The following is a 22,033-nucleotide window of genomic DNA, read 5'->3' as shown; positions in this document are numbered from 1 at the left end:
GGATTAAACAATAGTGGCTTGGCAATTAATTTGTTAAACCAATAGAGTCATAGACCTTTTGATGAGAAGAACAATGACAGACATAAGACGCTGGTGTCACACTTCCGTGAGACTTGACCTGAATTCATAGTTAGTGTTAAATTTGAACCAGAATATATTAAAAAAATCACAAAATTTAAGAATAACAAGGACACAAAAGACTTATCCTGGGAAAACCCTCCACCTGAGGGTGAAAAAACCAGCTTACACAAATATGATCTTTATGATATCTCTGAAAATGAATACAACTGATGATAGTTTCAGATTACTATCAATCACAATAAGATAAGTTTGATTCTCTCCAAATCAACCATGACAATGAAGTCAAATGATACATCTCATAAGACTGAAAACTCTGAACACAGAAAACATATAATATAACTGATCTGTTAGACTACACATTCACAATATTCTCAACTTGCTCTCAAAATGAGAAGCCACCAATATATCTAACAATCTGCTGAAGAGGAAGAAGACCATGAAACTGAAGGAGCAGTGAATATAAAGAAATGAATTACAAAATGAATAGATTCCACGATAAAGGGGAAGAGTCACCGACAAAGGAATGAACAGACTCCATGGTGGAGAGGAATAGTCAATGACAGAGACATGAAGAGATTCCACGGCGGAGAGGAAGAGTCACCGACAGCTACAAAGATAATTCACCGAAATCCTCATAACCATCTCACCGACAGCAAACAATAACTGAAGTCACAAATTAAATAAAGGACGATGAAGATCTTCTATTGCAGCTATAAATTCAACACTCCCTCTTAGCAAGAGAGAGATCTTCATTTCATCATCTCATGACAGATACATACAGCTGCAATCAAAGAAAGTCAACAGAGTCTCATCACAGATTTTATTCAATAAAGTTGTTATCTCATCATAACAATATTCACCATAGCTACTCCTAGAGGGTGAATGAAAACAAAAATAAAAATCATAAAGTCATACACATGACTTCCACCATAGCTACTCCCAGAGGGTGGATGAAGGGATTTCACCTCGAACTTCTCTCGCAGAGAAGAACTCATTAATCAAGGGATTTCACCTCGAACTTCTCTCTCAAAGAAGAACTCATTAAGCAAGGGATTTCACCTCGAACTTCTCTCGCAGAGAAGAACTCATTAACAAAATCTTCAAGACAATGAGGCTCCTGAAATGTCAGACTCCCCCTGAAGCTGGAATGTTAGGCTCCCTTTGAAGCTGAAATGTCATATTCTCATTTTAAAATAAGAAACCTTTTGAATTTACATTAGACCTTGGCTCCTCCTGAGGTGTCCCTATGTTGATTTCTGCAAAAGAAGCTAGATGAGAAGACCTGAATTTGCAATCTCAAGCAATGTGACCATATTTGTCACACGTATAACATTGAATGTGGGATTTGAAACAGGATCTGATTCTCTGTCTCTATCCCTCTTTCTTCTTTTGCCTTTTTCCATAGAAGAATGAGTAACAAGGACTTGATTTTCCATATCATGATGATTATGCCCAATACCTCTCGCCTCCAATCTGCATTCCTCTTGAATACAATCAGCTCTCAACCGATCAAACTTGGGTAGATCATTTCTTCCACTAATACCTTGAATGAAAGAATCCCAAGAGTTGGGAAGTCTATTCATGGCTAACATCACCTAGTCTTTATCAGCAAAAGATTTTCCAATTGCACTGAGCTGATCCTTTAACTTTGTAATTTTCATGAAGTATGAAACAATTGATTCTTCTTTATCCATTTTAACATGCAGCAGTTGATGTCTTAGAGCTAGAGCTCTGCTGGTGTTGTTGAATTCATATAGGTCCTTCAGAGTCTGAAACATTTCTTTGGCTGAACCCAACTTCGAAATAATAGGAACCAAATGATCCTTAACAAAATCAATCAGAATTTTCATAGCCATAGTCCTATTCTTTCTCCATTGAACTTTCTCTGCATCAACAAAAGGTTCTACAACATCTTTTGAAACATAATCAAGGAGATCATTTTCTTTTAGAGTAATCAGAATTCTAAATTTCCAAGAAGAGAAATTTGATGACCCATCTAGCCTATCTTCTACTTTCAATCCGTTCACCATTATGAATAACTTAGGCAAACAACTGAAAGAAATAAAGAACTTAAAAATCTGGTTTTGGATCAATCTTCTAGACCCGCTTTGATACCATGTTAAATTTGAACCAGAATATATAAAAGAAATCACAAAATTTAAGAATAACAAGGACACAAAAGACTTATCTTGGGAAAACCCTCTACCTGAAGGGTGAAAAACCCAGCCCACACAAATATGATCTTTATGATATCTCTGAAAATGAATACAACTGATGATAGTTTCAGATTACTATCAATCACAATAAGATAAGTTTAATTCTCTACAAATCAACCATGACAATGAAGTCAAATGATACATCTCAAATGATACATCTCATAAGACTGAAAACTCTGAACACAGAAAACATATAATATAACTGATCTGTCAGACTACATATGCACAATATTCTCAACTTGCTCTCAAAATGAGAAGCCACCAATATATATAACAATCTGCTGAAGAGGAAGAAGACCATGAAACTGAAGGAGCGGTGAATATAAAGAAATGAATTACAAAATGAATAGACTCCACGATAAAGGGGAAGAGTCACCGACAAAGGAATGAAAAGACTCCATGGTGGAGAGGAATAGTCTATGACAAAGACATGAAGAGATTCCACGGCGGAGAGGAAGAGTCACTGACAGCTACAAAGATAATTCACCGAAATCCTCATAACCATCTCACCGATAGCAAACAATAACTGAAGCCACAAATTAAATAAAGGACGATGAAGATCTTCTATCGCAGCTATAAATTCAACAGTTAGGACTACAATTGAGAATGACAAAGATGTAACTCACCAATTTTAATTTTATTGTTAAATTTTGTTTAATGTAGTGTATGATCTATGTAAGTTTCCTGTATACTCACAAATGTGTGTAGGTGTGCCTGCATGTGTGCGCTTCTCTAGTGTGCTTATATATATACATTTTCATATGTAACATATGTGTGTGCACTTGTGTGCAAATTATGCCTGATAGGCCTGAGCATTTGAATGGTCCCTCATTGATGGTCAAGCATGTTTCCAATCTGTTTCCATATATATATATATATATATATATATATATGTTTTTGTATTTTATTCATTATATATGTGCATTTGCAACATATGTGTGTGCACTTGTGTGCAAATTATGCCTGATAGGCCTGGGCATGTGAAAGGTCCCTCATTGCATTATTCAAAGTGGAAATACTCTGATATGTTCCCAGGCTGCCCCTAGGGCATTCCCCACATATGGGGATGGTCAAGCATGTTTCCAATCTGTTTCCTAGTCCTTAAAACGTAGGGGCACTGGAAATGTTTACTAGGTTCACAGGAACTCATCCCCTGTGAAATGGTGATATGAGTAGTGCTATTGTAAAAGCATTGGAGAACACTTAATTGATAATAGGTGTTAAAATTGTCATATTAGATAGACAGCAATAATAAAGTCCTAATTTGAAATTCATTTAATTGGTCCATTGCAGTTTCATATGTTTGTGAGCCAATAAATTCTACATTGACTGCTTAATTAATTCAAAAAACATTTTTTAATATCAACTATTTGGATAGAGCCAAATAAGGTCTAATTTATAACTTTTTCACAAAGATTAACAAAGTTGAATGTGCTATTTTAGTCAATATTTGGCTTGGTAGTAAGTCCATATATGGAAATGCAAACTATTGGCCTTTGATTGCTAATGAAATTTTATGTTGAATCTTCATTGCAAGAGTTTATGTGTAATTTGTGGAGGAAATGAAGGCATTTAAATTCTTAATAGATTCAGAAAGAGAATTTACACATATGTAAGATCTTATCTGATGGGACCTTGTGCAGCTTGAGAATGTGTGCACAGTTGCAAACCATCAAGTCATTGTTTATATAGCAGTTTTCAAATATTGGGCAATGTGCCATGACCCTTGGACCTTGCCATGATTGTTTTTCTAGGATCTCTCTGAGAATATTTGGATGAAGCATGAGGGAATTGCAGTAAATAATATGTGTATTTTTATTTACAGTTAATGTATTGCCATATTGGTAAAAAAGGGGCAGTAGCGTTAAAGGAAGTGTCAAGGATAATATGAGGTGACGACAAAGTCTGAAATAGCGGGATACATAGAATAATAGGATTGCATTTATTGGGAACTTTTTTTTGCTATGCAAAACCCCTCATTTTTATTGTGGAATTTTTTCCTTTAATCTTTATCATCCTTAGACTATTGCGTTACTTTAGGTAGTTGAGTGTTAACGGTTGTAGACCTCCTACCTCCCAATATTTGGAAGTGCAACATAACAACTGAGAAAGATGATAGGGGATATAGCAAAATCATACGTTTACACGTTTGTCATTTCCTTGGCAAATTGTTGCCAAAATTCTATGGATTGTAGGGTTGATAGTGTTGAGTGCCATGGATTGCAGAAGGGGAGGATGGAGATTGATATTTTGACATTTTTAGGATGCTTTGAGTTTCTATTGATGTATGGAGCAGTAATCTCAACTTTGCCTTTGTGTTGTCAAAGTTACTTATTGTGCATGAAAGGCTCAAGGATGGGAGAAGTTAATTACGAAAATGAAATTTCTGAAAAATGGCTTTCTACTGGTGCTTGGGTTTCCATCTGCTAGGAGAAACTGGAATATTGATAACATGTGCGTTATTCTCAATTCTTTGACTGAAACTTTTGTTTAAGCTTATCTTTGATCTTTAAAGTGAACTGAAGTTTTGCTGTTACTAAGCTGATCAAGTGCAATGTAAGTTTTAACATTAATCAGTGTCCTGAAGCTGTTTAAGACAGTTTATGAAACCCTGGGGATATTACAGTTAAGAAATTTTGCCAAGATTTTCCCATGGCCTGAGTCTGTTTCAAATTTTAGATCTGCTGAGTTTTTTCCAAGTTTGATTTTTTGAACTATGGGTTCAGCAGAGATGCAGTCTGTGGTACAGGCCTCAAAATGTTCTTCCCATTCACATCTGGCAGTCTAGGTCTGATACTGAGGGCAATGCAATGCCAATGCTCTCAAAGGGATTGCTAATTAACAATGGCTATGAATTTTGAGGGAAAAATGGTTTTCTTAATGGTGCCGATTGGTTAATGATGCAAATCAGCATATAGCTATTTTTATTACTAGCATACCTATCTTTAGAGAAATATAGGTAAAATATGCTGAAAGTATAGCTATTTTTATTACTAGTATACCTATCGTTAGAGAAATATAGGTAAAGTATGCTGAAAGTATCATATTTGTTCATTATTCCACTAACAAATTATTATATTGTAATTAATATTAAATTATTACTATATTATAATATTGTAATTAATATTAATTATTATTATATTATAATATTGTAATTAATATTAAATTATTACTATATTATAATATTGTAATTAATATTAACTTATTATTAAGTTTTAATAAATTCTTATTTTTATATTTTTATATTTTTATATTTCCATTAAACTCTTTACAACAGTATAAAAATCTTTTAGTATCAAATTATTATTATTGTATTATTATATTTTTATATTTGTATTAAACTCTTGACCAAAGCAAAAAATCTATTGAGACTACATTATTGTCATATCATTATATTATTTTATGTGGGGACACTTTCAATTTCCCATAATTAATAATATTAGATTGAGATAATTACAAAGTTAACTGACTGCAGAAGATATAATAGTTAAAACTCAGAGTGAGTGGTAGTTGAGAGGTGGAAGTGAAGAGATAATTAGCATTTAATAATAAAAAATAATATAAAATAAAAAAAATAACAATAAAATGTTTTGTTTTGCTCTTTTCATGCATTAAAGTGTCACAAACATGTCAAATTAAATGCTTCTAGTTTTTATTGACGGATGTTTTTGCATCCATATGTGAGTGTAATATGCCTTTGGTGTAATAAGTAGGTTCTATGTTCCTATGACTAGCTGCTAGAAATAGTATGACAGCTGCAATGTGCAAGTTGTTTTTTCCTGAGGGCTTGATGATAGTTTTCAAAGATTATAGCATCATAATTCTCTTGTAAAAAGTTCAAAAATTAAGTCTTGTGTCGATCGATGGATTCACTAATTTTTGTCTTGCAGAAATCTGTATGATGTACCCCATCTTTTTATATGTCACAAATATCAACATTTATCAAATAAATAAGAGTAAACCATTGATAAGGTCATAAAACATGTGTTCTGGACTGAGGAAGGCTGGTTTGCATTCCTTCGCAACACATGATCCGGGTCCATCCTTTGTTACTTGGAATGTATCATATGACAATCAAGCATTTATTTTATGTGCTTATACATTCAAGGTTTATTACCATTACTTAATGCTAGTAAGTCAATGAAATTATACTTTTGTTTCCAATCTGAGTGTTGTTCCCCAATTTAAGTAAAATTAATTGCATTTCTATTTGATAAATATGTGATGACATATTCCTATAGTTAATCCATTTTGAATTGGGTAGAATTGGTTGCAATCCGGGAAGGCTGAGTTCATGAGAGGTTAAGCCTTGTGGGCTAGGGGGCATATATGTGCCCCTGGACTTGGTGGAGGGAGGTAGTCTTCATACTCTTATCAAGCATGCCACCCATTAGGGGTCAAGTCTAATGGGCTGGGATGCTGATTAGTGCTCCTAGGCTTGATCAAGGAGGATGGAGTGCCTCCAAGGTGGATTGAGGGATGGAGTGGACCATTTTCCACCCATTTTCTCACAATGCAAGGATAACTATCCTTGAGATTGCAGTTTGCAAAGTTTGTATCTAATTCCTAATTTGGTTACTATAGGAATATGCTTTGGATGATTATTAATGCTATTGAATATATATGCATTTATATGTTATTGGATTCCTAACCCTTATGAAAATAGTTGGCCTCATGGATTACATTTCAAATGTTGACTAGTATATTCATAGGACCTAAACTAGGATTTATCTTGTTAAAGACATTTCAATTGGTAAATTTGTACTCGTAATTGTATTACATTCCTTATTTTAATTGAACTTGTGGTTTTAGGGCAAAATATAAGAATATCCCCAAAGGGGACGTTACAATTGGTATTAGAGCCTTGATCCTACCAACCTGAGGATCAAGAAAAGTAGTTGATGCAATCAAGCCAAAGAACTCAAAGGGCAGAGCAAGTAATAACTCTACTCAAAGTAATACAATGGGCGAACAATTGGGAGATGAGTTGAGGGGTTTCATGGAACACAACGGAAGAACAATACGAGTTTTCATCTAAGATACTGATTCTTTGCCAAAATGTATGGGTCTGGATTCTGATTCTTGCCCGGTCCTGGTCCGAGCCTGTTTCCGCTTGGGTTCCTCTTGGGTCCTTCCCAGGTGGTTGGGTCCTCTGTGTCCACGCAGGACCCAACCACCTGGGAAGGACCTGGAAGGAATCCATGGGGAACACAGGCGGACCCGAGAGAACCAAGGCCCATGAGTTCCCCAAAACCTGTCACATTTACGATATAGGAATATTTATTGGCATTGGTAATGATGGATTTATGATTTATGTATGGAAAGTCACATTGTATATCTCATATTTGTATGGATTGTATCATTGTAATAATCAATAATGGTAGTGATATTTTATAAATTATATAATTATATTTTATAATTTTGATGTTTGAACATATAGTGTGTGTGTACGGACATACCTGTACCCGTACCCAAGGAATTTTTTTTTGCCGAATCCGTACCCGATTCCGCATCCGCATATGTACCCGAATCGGAATTTTTAAAAAAAATCAGAAAAGGAAACAAACAAACAAAAAAGAAATAACCTACCTTATGCTTGAAAAATCTCTCTAAAATGTTGTAGAATCCTCTTCCTCTTCTTCTTGCTCCTTGTCACTCTTACACTTGCACTCACTTTTCACTCCTTCAATCACTCTTTTCTGAGTTTTCTCTCCTCTTCACCTAACTGTTTAACAAAATCAGAAATGGAAATTTGAGTGAAATCAATAATTTTAGGGGGTTTTGTAATGCATTAGGGGGTTTTGGGTGGGGCCCACGTCAAATTAGGGTTACCCCCAAACCCCAAAAAATCACTTAAAATTAATTTTTTTATAAATTTTAAGCGCTTTCGGACAAGAGACTTTGGCACGTCTGCCCGCCCCTTGAGAGACGCTTGGACATCTGCAAGGAGTCTTGGAGATGCCGAGACGTCTCCACATCTTCGGTGGCGCACTAGTGGCGGTTGCGAGATGGTGGGGGATGCCACATACCTGTCTCCACGTCCTAGAGACGTCCTTGTCTTGGAGACGTGGGCCCGTGGGGGGAGACGTGTCCCTATGGATCATTGCTTTAAAGAACTAACACAATTAAAACAAGGATTCGTTGAAGACTATGTAACCGAATTTCAAAAGATCTTAGTCATGGTACTTGGGATTATGGAGAAAAGGCTAACATACCTATTTATTGAGGGACTATTCTAGTCAATTCGTGGTTTAGTAAGTGCTTTTGACCCTACATCTCTTTAAGATGTAATTCAAAAGGCTCAAAGGTTGGAAACCACATCATCAAAGGAAAAGAGCCAGCCTAAGAACATGCCTTCAAGATCACAAAACCATCCCCCTTACAAAAGAAATTGGGAACAAAAGACATTACCCTCTCAACCGAACACACGGGAAGAAAGGACAAAGCTCCAAAGAAAAGGATTGTGTTTTAAGTGCAAGGAAAAAGGGAGTTGACACATAGGTGCATAGTGAGAGGCTAAGTTACCGGTTCTTCCCCTTTTGGCCTGGGTTCTGGTTCTGGTTCTTGCCCGGTCCTGGTTCTCCCCGGGTTCTCCTTGGGTTCCTCCCGGGTCCTTCCCAGGTGGCCGGGTTCCCTGTGGGTCCTGCGTCGTAGGACCCACAGGGAACCCGGCCACCTGGGAAGGACCCGGGTGGAACACAGGTCGAACCCAGGAGGACTCGGGTGAACCCAGGAGGACCCGCATGTCGTAGGACCCACAGGGAACCCGGCCACCTGGGAAGGACCCGGGTGGAACACAGGTCGAACCCAGGAGGACTCGGGTGAACCCAGGAGGACCCGCATGAACCCAGGCCCGTGGTTTCCCAAAAACGGGGCCCACGGGTCAAAAAAACAAAAAAACAATAAAAAAGGACTTTAAAAAATAGTTTTTTTATAATAAAACTCTAATTCGCCCCTTTATGACTTTTTAAAAAAGACTTGAAACTTGAATATTATCTTTTTTGCAAATTATGAATATGATATTAGACTTTAGTTATTAGTTAACTGATTACATTTGCGATATATGAATATTTATTGGCATTGGCAATTAATAATTATGGATTTATGATTTATGATTTATCATTTATGTAATGGAAAGTCACATTGTATATTTTATTTTTGTATGGATTGTATATATATATATATATATATATATATATATATATGGACGAACCCGTACCCGTACCCAAGATTTTTTTTTTTGCCGAATCTGCGAATCCGAACCCGAACCGGTAACTTAGGCGAGAGGAAAGGCACACAACATAGAAGCATTAACATATGAAGAGATGAATGAAGAAGAATTCAACTCTCAAAAAGAAAGAAGACAAGACATTGAAGAAGAGGGTACTTTGGCAACACTCTCTGGGGCTTTTGAATTCCACCCTTTTCCTATCTGTGGCGTCCTACGAGGATGGAAAGTGACCGTCTAGTAGATAGTGGTGCCACCCATAACTTCATTGATGAAGTATTGGTGACAAGGATGAAATTAGAGACTGAGGACTTCTAAGGATTCAAGGTGGTCATGGTAGATGGGATCACAACCCCATGCACACAAAGGATTCCACAATTGAGCTTTGTGTTGGGAAGACATCAAATTAAGGAAGACTTCTATGTGGTAAACATGGGTGATAATGAGGTGGAGTTGGGTTTCAAATGGTTACGCTCTTTGGGGAGATACTACCAAGACTTCCAAAAGATGGAACTTTGCTTCCAACATAACGATCAAGAGGTAATCTTATTATTCTTATTTGATGGAGCCCAACGGGTAGTATTGCTCAAAGAATAGAGATAGTTCTTAAACATAGACAAGTATAATGGACTGCACAATCCAGGATACTTGACAAATATTTGTTGTGACCTTTTTCACACATCGCCCCATTGAAGATGGGGACCCTCTCCTTTCCTGCTTTCTAGGGTTTTTGTTAGTGCCCGTGGCCTTCCGCTTTAGTTCTACTCGGTTCTGTCAAGTTTTGAACGGTTTGAGTCCCAGAGATTGAAAGTCAGTTTGTGCAAGCCAAGTGATAACAGAGTCCAGACATCATCAAAGTGCCTAGAAAGGCCAAAGGACGAAGAACACAATTGATTTGAACGAATTTGAACAACTTTCTAGAAAGTTTGTGCTTTTGCTTTTTCCTATTTTTTAGGAAGTTTCGGTTTTGGCATTTTTAGCACAATCCCTGGTATGGCTATTTTTAGAAAGTTTTCCCTATTTTTTAGGGATGCCTGCTTTTTGCTTTTTCGGAGTGGGGACCTAGGGTTTGTACTATTACCACTGACCTGCTTCAATCGCGGTCGAGAATTTCCAAGTTTTTGACCTAAAAAGCTAAGTTCCTACATTTTAGGGGTCATGACGCTTCGAATGGGTTACCTGAGTATGGATTTCAAATATCATGTTAATCTGGTTAAAATTGATGAAGTTATCAAATTTTGAAGTTTTTCAAGTTTTTTCTCTAAGTCTGGCTAATCAATGTGTGATGGTGAATGTAATGACAGGAGAGATCAAAAGTCCGCCTTGGTATGTGGTGCTTGAGATGGAAGAAGTCCGCCCAAGTTGAACTCCAAAGTCCGCCATGATGAAGCTCTCCAAAGTCCGCCCTACTCTTGATCAAGCTCTCCAAAGTCCACCCTGATAAGTGTACCCCTCAATCTCCGCCCTCCAAGCTGCCTAGGAAGCAAAAAAAAAGTCCGCCCAAGTTGTAAACTCTAAACTCCGCCCTCATGAAAGGAAAGTGCCATGAACATGAAAAGTGCGCCCAAGTTGTGGTCTTCAAAAGTTCGCCCAAGTTGTGGTCTTCAAAAGTCCGCCCAAGCATGATGATGGAGACTCTTCAAAGTTCGCCTTCAAAGTGCATGAGTCAGAAAAGTCCGCCCTCCAAAGTCCGCCTTACCTTTCACCTAAGTTGAAAAGTCCACCCTATGGATGAAGTGAAGGGTGCTCAAGATCAGAAAAGTCCGCCCCAAGGAGAGGAGCCATTCAAGTCCGCCCTTGGTCAAAGACAATTGTGGCTAAGATAGATGAAGTTCGCCCAAGGAACAAAGCAAATGGTGTTTTGAACTCCAAAGTCCGCCATGAAGGTGAACTCCCAAAGTCCGCCCTCCAAAGTACAAAGGCAATGGTCATGAACTCCAAAAAGTCCTCCCTCTAAAGTGCACATGTAGGAGAAAGTCCGCCCAAGCAAAGTGGTGTTTGGCCTTCGCAAAAGTCCGCCCAAGCAAAGTGGTGTTTGGCTTTCCCAAAAGTCCGCCCAAGTTGAACTCCAAAGAGTCCGCCCTCTAAAGGATCATGCAGCTACAAACTCCGCCCTATGGATGATGGAGAAGGTCATGAACTCTAGAAAGTCCGCCCTCCAAGGTCTCCAAAACCTCCAAAAGTCTGCTCAAGGTCATGAACTTCAAGAAGTCCGCCCAAGGTACAAAGGCAATGGTCATGTTCCTTCAAAAACTCCGCCCTATGTTTGAAAGACTTGTTCCATGAGTTTCGAAAACTCCGCCCTATGTTTGAAAGAGCTGTTCAATGAACTCTCTAAACTCCGCCCTTGGAAGTATTAATGAAGATGATTGCGTGGTGCCACAAACTCTCTAAACTCCGCCCTAAAAGATGAACAAGTGTGGTGTCATGAGTTGCTTGAAGTCCGCCCCACTGATGAAAGATCAAACAAACTCCAAAGTATACCTTGAAAATGATCAGATCATGGTAAGATCAGGTGTTAAGCTGAAGAGGAGTTCAAGTTCAAGATGAAATGATCAGATTTTGGTTAAGTATGAATGAATATGAAGTACGGTACCTTGTCTTGTTCCACCAATCTTCCAAAGTCCGCCCTATGCTGGAGTGTGGTGCCTTGTTTAGTTCTCCGACTTGAAATAAGTCCGCCCAAGTAAGATACTTGTTAAATGGAAGACAAGAAGATGATGTCAGCAGAATCTATCATCCAAGTTTGAACTGATTGCAGATTTGGAAAGTTTTGAAAGAAGAATATGGAAGATTGAGTTCGATTTGCAAACTAAAGACCAAATTAGAAACATTCTCTGCAGACTCAAAAGACTAGGGAAGGATTAGAAACAAGTTTTGAAGAGATTTTCTGAGTTTCTAATTATAAAATCAAACCCTCATACAAATATTTCATTCACTCTCTCATTTTTATACACAAGGTTCGAATTTCTTGAGCAAGTTGAGAGCAATTAAGAGAGGTTTTCTGCAGGTAAAGAACATTTTGAGAGAAGTTTTAAGAGTTTTGCAAATTGAAAGAAGATTTTAAGGGTGATTCCAAGTATAAATTTGAGATTCTCAACCATTTTCAACAAGTTTGTATGCAGATTGAAGGAGATTCTTGACTGTTTTGAAGAGAAAATTTACATATTTTCTGAAAATTTGAAGGTGATAGGAGTAATCAAAGTCAAATTTCACTACCGAACCTTCAAATCAGAGTGTTCGCAGCTTGTTGAAAGCTAAAAGTGTTGAGGAAGTGGAGAATCAGAGCACACTTTTCCATCAAAGCTTCAAAGTTTACGCTCAAAATGAGGATTCTAATTTAATTTCTTTGGGTTTTGCAGGTTTTGGATGATGGCTGAACGCGATCACATCAATTCATATTTGTGAGGAGTTATCTAGAGCTTTTACCCTCCTCCCGCGCAACATAAATTGGCAGCTGAAGGCGGGATCGTCGCAAAAAAAAACACAAATGGAGTTTCAAGCCAAATTCAGACAAGTCTACAAGCAAGGTTCGTCCAAGCATAAAGATGGCCAAAATTTGGCTAAGTATGGGAAGAGCTATTATGACACTTGAAAGAATCTCAAGGCATCAAGAAAGAAAAGTTCTCAGACTTGGTGAAGATATGGAAAAGTTAAATAAATTTCCAACTTCTTGAAGGGTTTCATCTCCCGAAGAAATTTAAAAGACAAGCTCCCAATCAGAATCAAATGGTGACAAGAAGAAATCAAATTTCCATACTTAGGCGATTTCTTCACACAAATTGGAGAATTCAAAAAAGACATCCAACACGCTGAGGTGGCGCCTCGTCGTCTTCCAACTTATCCAGAAGCTTCTAGAAGGGCACACTTCACAATACAACAACCTTCTATTTTCATTGTTGGTTCATATTTAGCAAGAAGGACAAATGTCACCAAATGTAATTTTCTCATTGGTCGAGGGGTAGTTAGTTTTGGGAAACTCTAATTAGGGTTTTATCTTTCAATTTGAGCCCTTGATCACTGTTTGATCTTAGCCGTTCATTATTTTCTGAAAACTATATAAGGCTACCTCCTCTCATTTGGAGTGTGTGAGGTTTTAGATATATTGTTGTGTGAAGGTCATTTTTTCAAATAATATATTGCATGTGCGCTTTCTCTTAAGGCTTTGTAATCTTTGTTGTTTGAGTGATTAGCATGGTTTCAATTTCCTCGACACATTAGTTAAAGTTAATTTAGATTTGCTTTCATGTTGCTCGAATTGAATGAAGGATATGATAAGTATTAATTAACGGTGTATCTCCGCTCATACTTTTGGTGAATGGATTATTTCCATTTCACTGTGCAAAGTTAGTCTGAGCCTATCCCTTGTGTATGCCAACATTTCGATCATAAGCGCAACTCGTTGAAGATTGCTCTTGCTTTGTGTAGTTGTCCTCAGTGTGGCGAAGCAAAGTGCGGTTTCCCGAGAACACCTAGCTAATACCGTCTCCAGATTTCGTAGGTTTAGATCAGCTTTCTTAAACCCTATCCCTTTTTCCCTTTTTGAAAATCTAAATCCCTGAAAATCCAAAAAAAAGAGAGAGAAAGAGCCTAAAATTGATAAATCTATCTAAGTCCAGAAGCTTAAAAGACATTCATAAACGTAAGTTTCCCTTGAGATTTCCAGCATACACTACCCAAGTAGCTATCCCACTAATGTCGCTTGTTCGCACATATAGACCTTGGAATCGGAAGTGATTTTTCAGGAGAGGATAGAATACCTTTGGGTATCTTATTCTAATGTTTGGTAGATGATAAAACGTACACCAACACGTTCCATGAGGACTTTTCCCAAAAGAGGGGTTTTTGACATACTATTGAACTTGATGTAGGGGCAAAAACCTATTAAATCCATTAATATCTCTCCTTAGAAATTATTTTTGTGACAAGATTGTTATTGAATAAAACTTTACCCTTCCTTCTAAGATCTTGGTGTGTTAGTATAAGGTGGCAACATTAATACCTGATATGATAAACTGTACTAGTTATAGAAAGTAACTTAAGCTGGACACATCAACCCTCATGGTTACTTATACAAGGCAACGGAAGGCTTCAATATCATATTACATTGAATATTTATAACCCCAGCCAAGTTACACGAGAACTTTGCCCAAAAGAGGGGTTTTTGACATACTATTGAACTTGATGTAGGGGCAAAAACCTATTGAATCCATTAATATCTCTCCTTAGAAATTATTTTTGTGACAAGATTGTTATTGAATAAAACTTTACCCTTCCTTCCAAGATCTTGGTCTGTTAGTATAAGGTGGCAATATTAATACCTGATATGATAAATTGTACTAGTTATAGAAAGTAACTTAAGCTGGACACATCAACCCTCATGGTTACTTATACAAGACAACGAAAGGCTTCAATATCATATTACATTGAATATTTATAACCCCAGCCAAGTTACATGGCTGCCTTATCTTTGAAATGCTTACCTTCAGCTTTTCCAGCTTCCATATTTATGAAGTTAAAGTAAATAAGAATCCAAGGGTCACAACATAGTTCGTTAGGAAGAGTTGTTGTGTCCTAATTGTAAGAATGTGTCCATTGACCCTTAGTCTTCAAATTTTATTTATATTCCCTCACCTCGAACAAGATTTACTTAATCATTTAAGCCAAGAATATCATTGATTGAAGAACAGATCACAGATGAGATACATGGTAAAATTGAAATTGAAACTGGAATTATTCAATCTGAAGGTTGGAAGCCACTGAAACGAACTCCACCAATTCTCCTTTTCTCTTCAGAACCTAGCTACCAAGTTTTTCAATGCATGGAAAGCAATTGAAGCAGAAACAGTTGCCTCCAATACATTCACAAGATTATATCACAAGTTTATTCAGTACAAAGCTAACGTTAAAGATGCATCCACAATCAATATTCTCTCAATGCCAGGAACAATATTCCATGACAGCTGCCACATCTACAAATATGTTATATCTTCTAACCAGATTTTTGCACACAACAATCATTGGGAGAAATATTTTCCAATGGAAAACCAACCCCAAATCACTTTGATCTTGTAAAAATCCATTGAAGCATATATGCTTGCAAGCCAAATAAAACAGAGTAGTCAAATATATCTCTGAACTGATAATGTAAGATATACCCAAGCATATCTTTGAATTGTATCTGATGACTCCTGCAAAATTCCATGATATAAAGTTCAATTTTATATGCCACAAACTAATTAGATTTAATCATGTCCTAATAAAGTCAATTCCTCAAGATCTAGGAAAACTCTTATCAAATCAATAAAACTGATCTCAACAACGAATTCTGAAAGTTGTCAACTTGGAATCTAGTTCCTAAAATTCCTTGTGACAGATAAAGGGAAAATCTCTTGGAAGTCAAAGAGAGTCTGAAATACAAATGCCAAACCTATAAATCAGACTTAGACCATACCTAACTAGGTGATGAGCTTTGGATTTTTCAAGTTAATGAGAATTTTCAGTCAAGTTGCTCTTTTGAGTACCAAGCAAACAGATCACAACTCCACAATCTAGATTACCATACCACGGTAACATGTCTAAATCTAAAATAATACAAGTTCTATCATACCCATTGCCAATTCAATTTAGTCATTCAACACAGTCCCTACTACAAATAAGGCAAGGTTATGAGAAACCATCTCTAAACCTTTCTAATTTAATGCCATAGATGTGTGCCATGCTTCTAATTCTCACATTAATATGTGGAAAGCTTGCTCGAAGAAACATCCACGACATTGTGTAAACATAAGGCCAACCAGTCAGTTACTTGCAAATGTGATTGATGGCACACAATTAAAAAAAGGACCATGTTCCTCCTCTCGGAAGTTGTGGCAAAACTTGTCTTAGGATTACAGACCTTGCAATTCCCAACTCTAGGTTATGTTGTTGAGAATTATTGAATAAATCACATTTGAATATATCTTGATTCAAATTTGCAACTTGAGATAATATCAGAGTAGCGCAATGGAAGTTGAATTCTAAAATAGATCCTCATAAAAGCAAGGTTAGAAGTTGCAAAGACCAAGCCATTTCTTGTTGGGAGTCATCTTGAACACACTCTCCATGATTATCCAATTTAAAACTCGCTTGAGGACAAGCAATCTTGGGAAGGGCGGACTGTCATGCCCCTGCCCTGTAAGTCAGATTGCAGCATTAATAAATAAAATCACTGCCCTGAATGTCAGAGCGCAGCCTTAATAAGTAAAATCTGGGTATGAAATTAGTGAAAAACAAAAGGGGCCAACCCAAAATAAAAATAATTTAAATTGGCTAATTAAAAGAAGGCCGGCTAAGGTTGAGGGGCCAACTAAATTGAGGGAAATTATAAGTTAAAGGGCAGCGCTCAGCCTTGAAAAGGTGTAACCCTTGCCAAGGAAGGGGGTGTTATGAAGAGGTATGACTCTCCAAATGGGAGGTATAACAGGAGGAACAATTCATCCAAGAAAGGCATGGAAGGAGAAACAAGAAAAGCAGTAAATAAGTAATCTGATCTAGATTAAGAGCAGAAATCTGAATTATTATTATCAGCCTAGAATAAGTGAAATCTATGTGTGGAAGTGTGGTATGAAATAATATTTTTTCTTTGCTGAAGTTATATAGGGATATTTCTAAGTAATTGCATTGTTTCCAATTTTACTATTGTTTCCCAATTTAAGTAAAATTAATTTCATTTCTATTTGATAAATATGTGATGATATGTTCATATATTTAATCTATTTTGAATTGGGTAGAAATGGTTGCAAAATACGAAGGGCGATCAACCTTTTGAGTTCACGAGAGATGAAGACCCGACATACCTGCCATCAAGTACGCCATCCATAGGGGGTTAAGCCTCGTGGGATGGAGTGGACCATTTTCCACCCATGCTTTTGCAATACAAGGATAACTATCCTTCAGATTGCGGTTTGCAAAGTTTCTATCTAATTCCTAATATGGTTACTATAGGAATATGCTTGGGATGATTATTAATGCTATTGATTATATATACATTTATATGTTATTGGATTCCTAACCCTTATGAAAATAGTTGGCCTCATGGATTACATTTCAAATGTTGACTAACATGATAGCAGGATCTAAACCAGGATTTGTCTTGTTAAAGACATTTCAATTGGTAAATTTGTACTCTTAACTATGTTACATTTCTTATTTTAAGTGAACTTGTAGTTTTAGGGCAAAATATAAGAATATCCCCAAAGGGGACATTAGAGGGGTTTATAATCCAACTTCTTTCCAGTACCAAAATGTATACTGTTAAATAATTGAAAACACAAGGAATAGTCCATTTAACTTGATTCATATTAGGAAATGGTCCTCAGGTAATTCAGGTGTCATATGTTCATGGAGGTAGATCCTCATGATTTAAAACTTCTGTTTTATTGTGCTTTGCACCAAGAAATTTTTTTAGTCAGGCTGTTTTCACACATTTTGTTAAATTGATATTTCGTTTAAATATTTGGTGAGGTTGTCATACTGATGAAAGTGAGGGTACTTGAGGGTCTAGTAGTGTATGCACTGTTGACTGTCTCAACCAATATTTTATCGGAATCTTAGCAAATGTTTGGTCTTCTACAGCATCACAGTCCGTGAAGAAAATTATTGAAATCAACCCATATTTACTTGGTACCATGGCTGGAGGTGCTGCTGATTGTCAGTTTTGGCACAGAAACCTGGGTATTAAGGTATGATTTCATGCTACAGAACTTTTTCTAATTAATCTTTGCTTATTCAGGTTACAGAGTGCGGTTTTACATTCTTTGCTTATTGAAGTTACATTATCATTTGATTATTCACGTTTTAAGCAACATCTAATTTAGCAATTGTAGTTTTACAGGGGAATGTGGCCTCCTTAGTCTTTCATTGTTTACTCAAACTGTGAGGTGTAAATATACACTTAACTGATGTGTGCTAGCTACTAGAGTCAATTTGATTGGGATTTGAGGATCTAAGTTGGTTTGATTCACACATTTCTAAATACTTAGTTAATATTGTGGAACTAAAAAGCCATGTTTGAAAGAACATTTTCATATAGAGAATGGAGTAAGAAACCCCAATTGAGGTTTTGATTTATACAAACACATGAGCACACATACAAACAGTGCATGAAAGAGAAATGGAACCTGACCTATAAGATAAAGCAGCGTTTCTTTGAGTTTTACTGTTTTTGGGATGGAGGGGCTGGTATCCTGGGATGGCTACACACACACACACAAAATGTAGAAAATTAATAATAAATACAGAATTGAGAACATCACTACAATAATTGATCAATAATAACTCAAGTTATAACAATTAAACAATGCCGATTGTCAAATTATAAATCAATGATCATATTAGCTGAAAATCAGAATCCCTTACTAATGAGCTGAAAGTTTAAAGTACCATCAAATGTTTCTAGTTGGCAAACTCATTCTATTTTGTGATATGGTTGGCACTAATGAATTGCTTGCGTTGTAGTACGTTAACAGGAAAAAAATGTGAAACAAATTTAAAAATTGAATCTGAATCAGCTCGACTTTGCAATACTTATATAATGAAGGAATCATGAACATTATAGCACATGAAGGCCCAGTAACAATACTGTAATGATAATGCTTATAATACCCATTGTATGAGCATAGAAAGGAAGCATCATATTAGACTTTTGTTGTTGTTGCAGAAGTCTCCCTGGCCAAATAGAATGGTAATTTCTATTGCATTTTGCAGAATCCCAAGGTCCAGCAACAGCAGTAGCTGAACTATAATGGAAGTCATTGTATGAAAGCTGAACTATAGTGGTGGTGGTGCAAATACATATAATGCTTGAAAAATTAGTTATTAAAAGATGTGTAAGGAATAAGTATAAGAACTGCAAATGAAACATGCAGATATTTGCAAACAATGGATATGTATTATGTAGATTTTTATGATCACGATTCATCATTGGCCTATTATGTAGATGTGTAAGGAATAAGTATAAGAACTGCAAATGAAACATGCAGATATTTGCAACCAATGGATATGTATTATGTAGATTTTGGGTTTGGGGGCAACACCAAAATGAGGTTGAGGGTAGCACCCCTTGTGGGAGTCAAGTGTTGACAGAGAGATGTAGAGAGATAGGTCTAGATCTAGGGGAGAGAGAAGAGAGTGAGATAGAGAGAGGTAGAGTGAGGGGATAGAGGAAGAGTGATAGGAAGAGAGATAGGTCTAGAGTTCACATGAGATAAAGAGAGTGACTTAGAGAATGAGAGAATGTTGATAGGAGCTTGATGATTACTGAAATCTGACTAAGTTTGAAAATTAATAAATCTTCTAAAACCTAAAATCTGCATTATAACTCCTAGAGATTTGAAACCACTCTCAAACATCTTGCCAATATTTTTATATGTGACTTGTACTTGCATGTTATATTTTCTGATGAAGAGAATGAGATTGACTTGAAGACAAGGATTTTATTTTCACCATTTAAAAAAAGGCTTTTTCTCACGTCCTAGGACAAGAGACTTCCAGCCATCCTTGAGATGCTCAAGGGACACCTGGGCGTCCCGCAGATGTCTGGTAGTCCCCGACATCTCCGGATGTCCCGATGGCGTGAAGGGGTGGCGAGGGGACACCCTGTCCCTGTCTTGGAAACGTGGGGTTTGGGGAGGAATGCGTACCGGTGTTTCATTGTCATATATTCATAGCTAATAGTATGGAACCAAGAAACCAAAATTCAGAGCACCTTTCCATATAGAGAATGCAGTAAGAATCCCCAATTGAAGTTTCACTTTAGAGAACTGGAACCTAGGTTTTAGATAAATGAAAGAAAAGATTTAATAATCAGGTTGGTGAAGATGATGAAGTTAACTTATATGAGTTTTGTACAGAGTACAAAAATATGTTCTTGTAAGCGATCAAATGACTTTCTAGCTTTTTATCATGGGAAATTTCAAATTCCCAATGTATTGAGATTTCGGGTATTGATAGGTGTAGCATGTGACACTATTTGAATTTGGAAATACTTAGCTGTAAGCGTTTACATAACTATTTTAATAACGGATTCATAGTTAAAAAACTTGATGGGGACACTCAAATACTTGTGAGCCAGAAGTGCGTTGAAGTAACTTAGCAGAAACTTGGAAGGCGAGTCCTCATTGATTTTCTGGCGAGTACAAGTACTATAGCCAGCTTGTAGGCATATTTATTTTGGTTTTGTTTTCAAAGGTTTTTCTTTTCTATGGATTTGAACAGTTTTTCAATGAGTTTTCTAGCTATGTGGTCTTGAAATTAATTCCATAATGTTTTTTAACAATATTGTTCATGTATTTTTTTTATTGGTGAATTGAAGGTTTTATCAGATCCTTCTTCAATTTGAGAATGAACTGGGCCCAGCCATTGGGGCTACAATCGGGGGGGCCCATTCTCAATAGAGATGAAATCCAAACCCACAAGCATAGTGACCCAGTAGGGCATGAAGCTCATGAGTGCACTGATCCAGTGGTGTTTTGAACTTGGGTGGTCATTGAAACAACACCATATCTTAACCATAACATTAGGCCCTTAACAACATTATTTTAGATCTAATGAATGTTTTCAACGAATTTAGTTTTGTAGATATATTTAATTTCTAGAGCTTTTTAGCTGGTTTGTATATTCCCTAAAATTTTACACATGAATTCTTAGGGTCACGTTGAGTCAATTTGCTATGTGAATGCTATGTTGGAGTTTATTAATGTGATTAGGATGATTGATGAGGGTGACATAACATAAAACTGAAAGAAGGATGAAGGGGGCAGTTGGTTGGTGGGTGGTGCTTGTCGATTTGATGGAAAAGGGACAAGTCAAATCTATTGGATTGAGTGATTTAATAGGTTTCTTTGAAGAAACAAGTGTGCCTGGCTAATGTGAAAAGAAGACCAGGTGGAGGGGGTTGCCTTTGCCTTTTCCTAGGTTGAGTGAGTGCTCTTGGGGATAGGATTAGAAGCACACACTTCCTCTTATAAATATTGGGGTGATATCCAACTAGGAGTGCAAAACCCCTAGGTTCTAAAATGGGAAAGTTTGGGGGATGTTGCATGAATGTTTTGAAATGGGTGGTTGAATGTGTTTGGCGAATTATGTGTGAGGTTAAATGTTATTGATTTTTTATTTGTTTTGGTATTTTTGGACATTTGGTTGAAATAAATAAATTAATCTATCGGGAAATAAAATAAATTAAATTCAATCTATTTGTGATAGAATAAAATAATAGTGAAAATAAAAAATAAACATAATTAAATTCTACTTGCAAACAATGAGAACTACATGATCATACATATATTTTTATTTTATTTTGATAAATAAGTAATTGAATGCAATTATGTAAAATTTTAAATGAAACTAATTAATTAAATGCACTTAACTAATTAATTAAATGCAACTGAAACTTAAGCCTTTCTAGAAATGCAAGGAAATCCAATTGTATTAATATGCAAGCTAAACCGACTTGATTGTTTAAAGTGTG

General features: G+C 36.5%; 1 protein-coding gene across 3 annotated transcripts in view; it reads left to right on the top strand.

Annotated features, from left to right (window-relative positions):
* Window positions 1–22,033, top strand: part of LOC131060248 (proteasome subunit beta type-5) — a 45,050-nt gene that overhangs the window by 4,978 nt on the left and 18,039 nt on the right. For all 3 annotated transcript variants that reach the window (XM_057993422.2, XM_057993421.2, XM_057993420.2), the window contains one exon: window positions 18,142–18,248. In XM_057993422.2, coding sequence (XP_057849405.1) covers window positions 18,142–18,248 — 107 coding nt within the window. The remainder of the gene's footprint in view (window positions 1–18,141; window positions 18,249–22,033) is intronic.

This window comes from Cryptomeria japonica, chromosome 1, assembly GCF_030272615.1.
Source record: "Cryptomeria japonica chromosome 1, Sugi_1.0, whole genome shotgun sequence".
NCBI classification, from domain to species: Eukaryota; Viridiplantae; Streptophyta; class Pinopsida; order Cupressales; family Cupressaceae; genus Cryptomeria; species Cryptomeria japonica.
The sequence above is the reverse complement of the archived record's forward strand: the minus strand, read 5'-3'. Positions and strand labels throughout refer to the sequence as shown.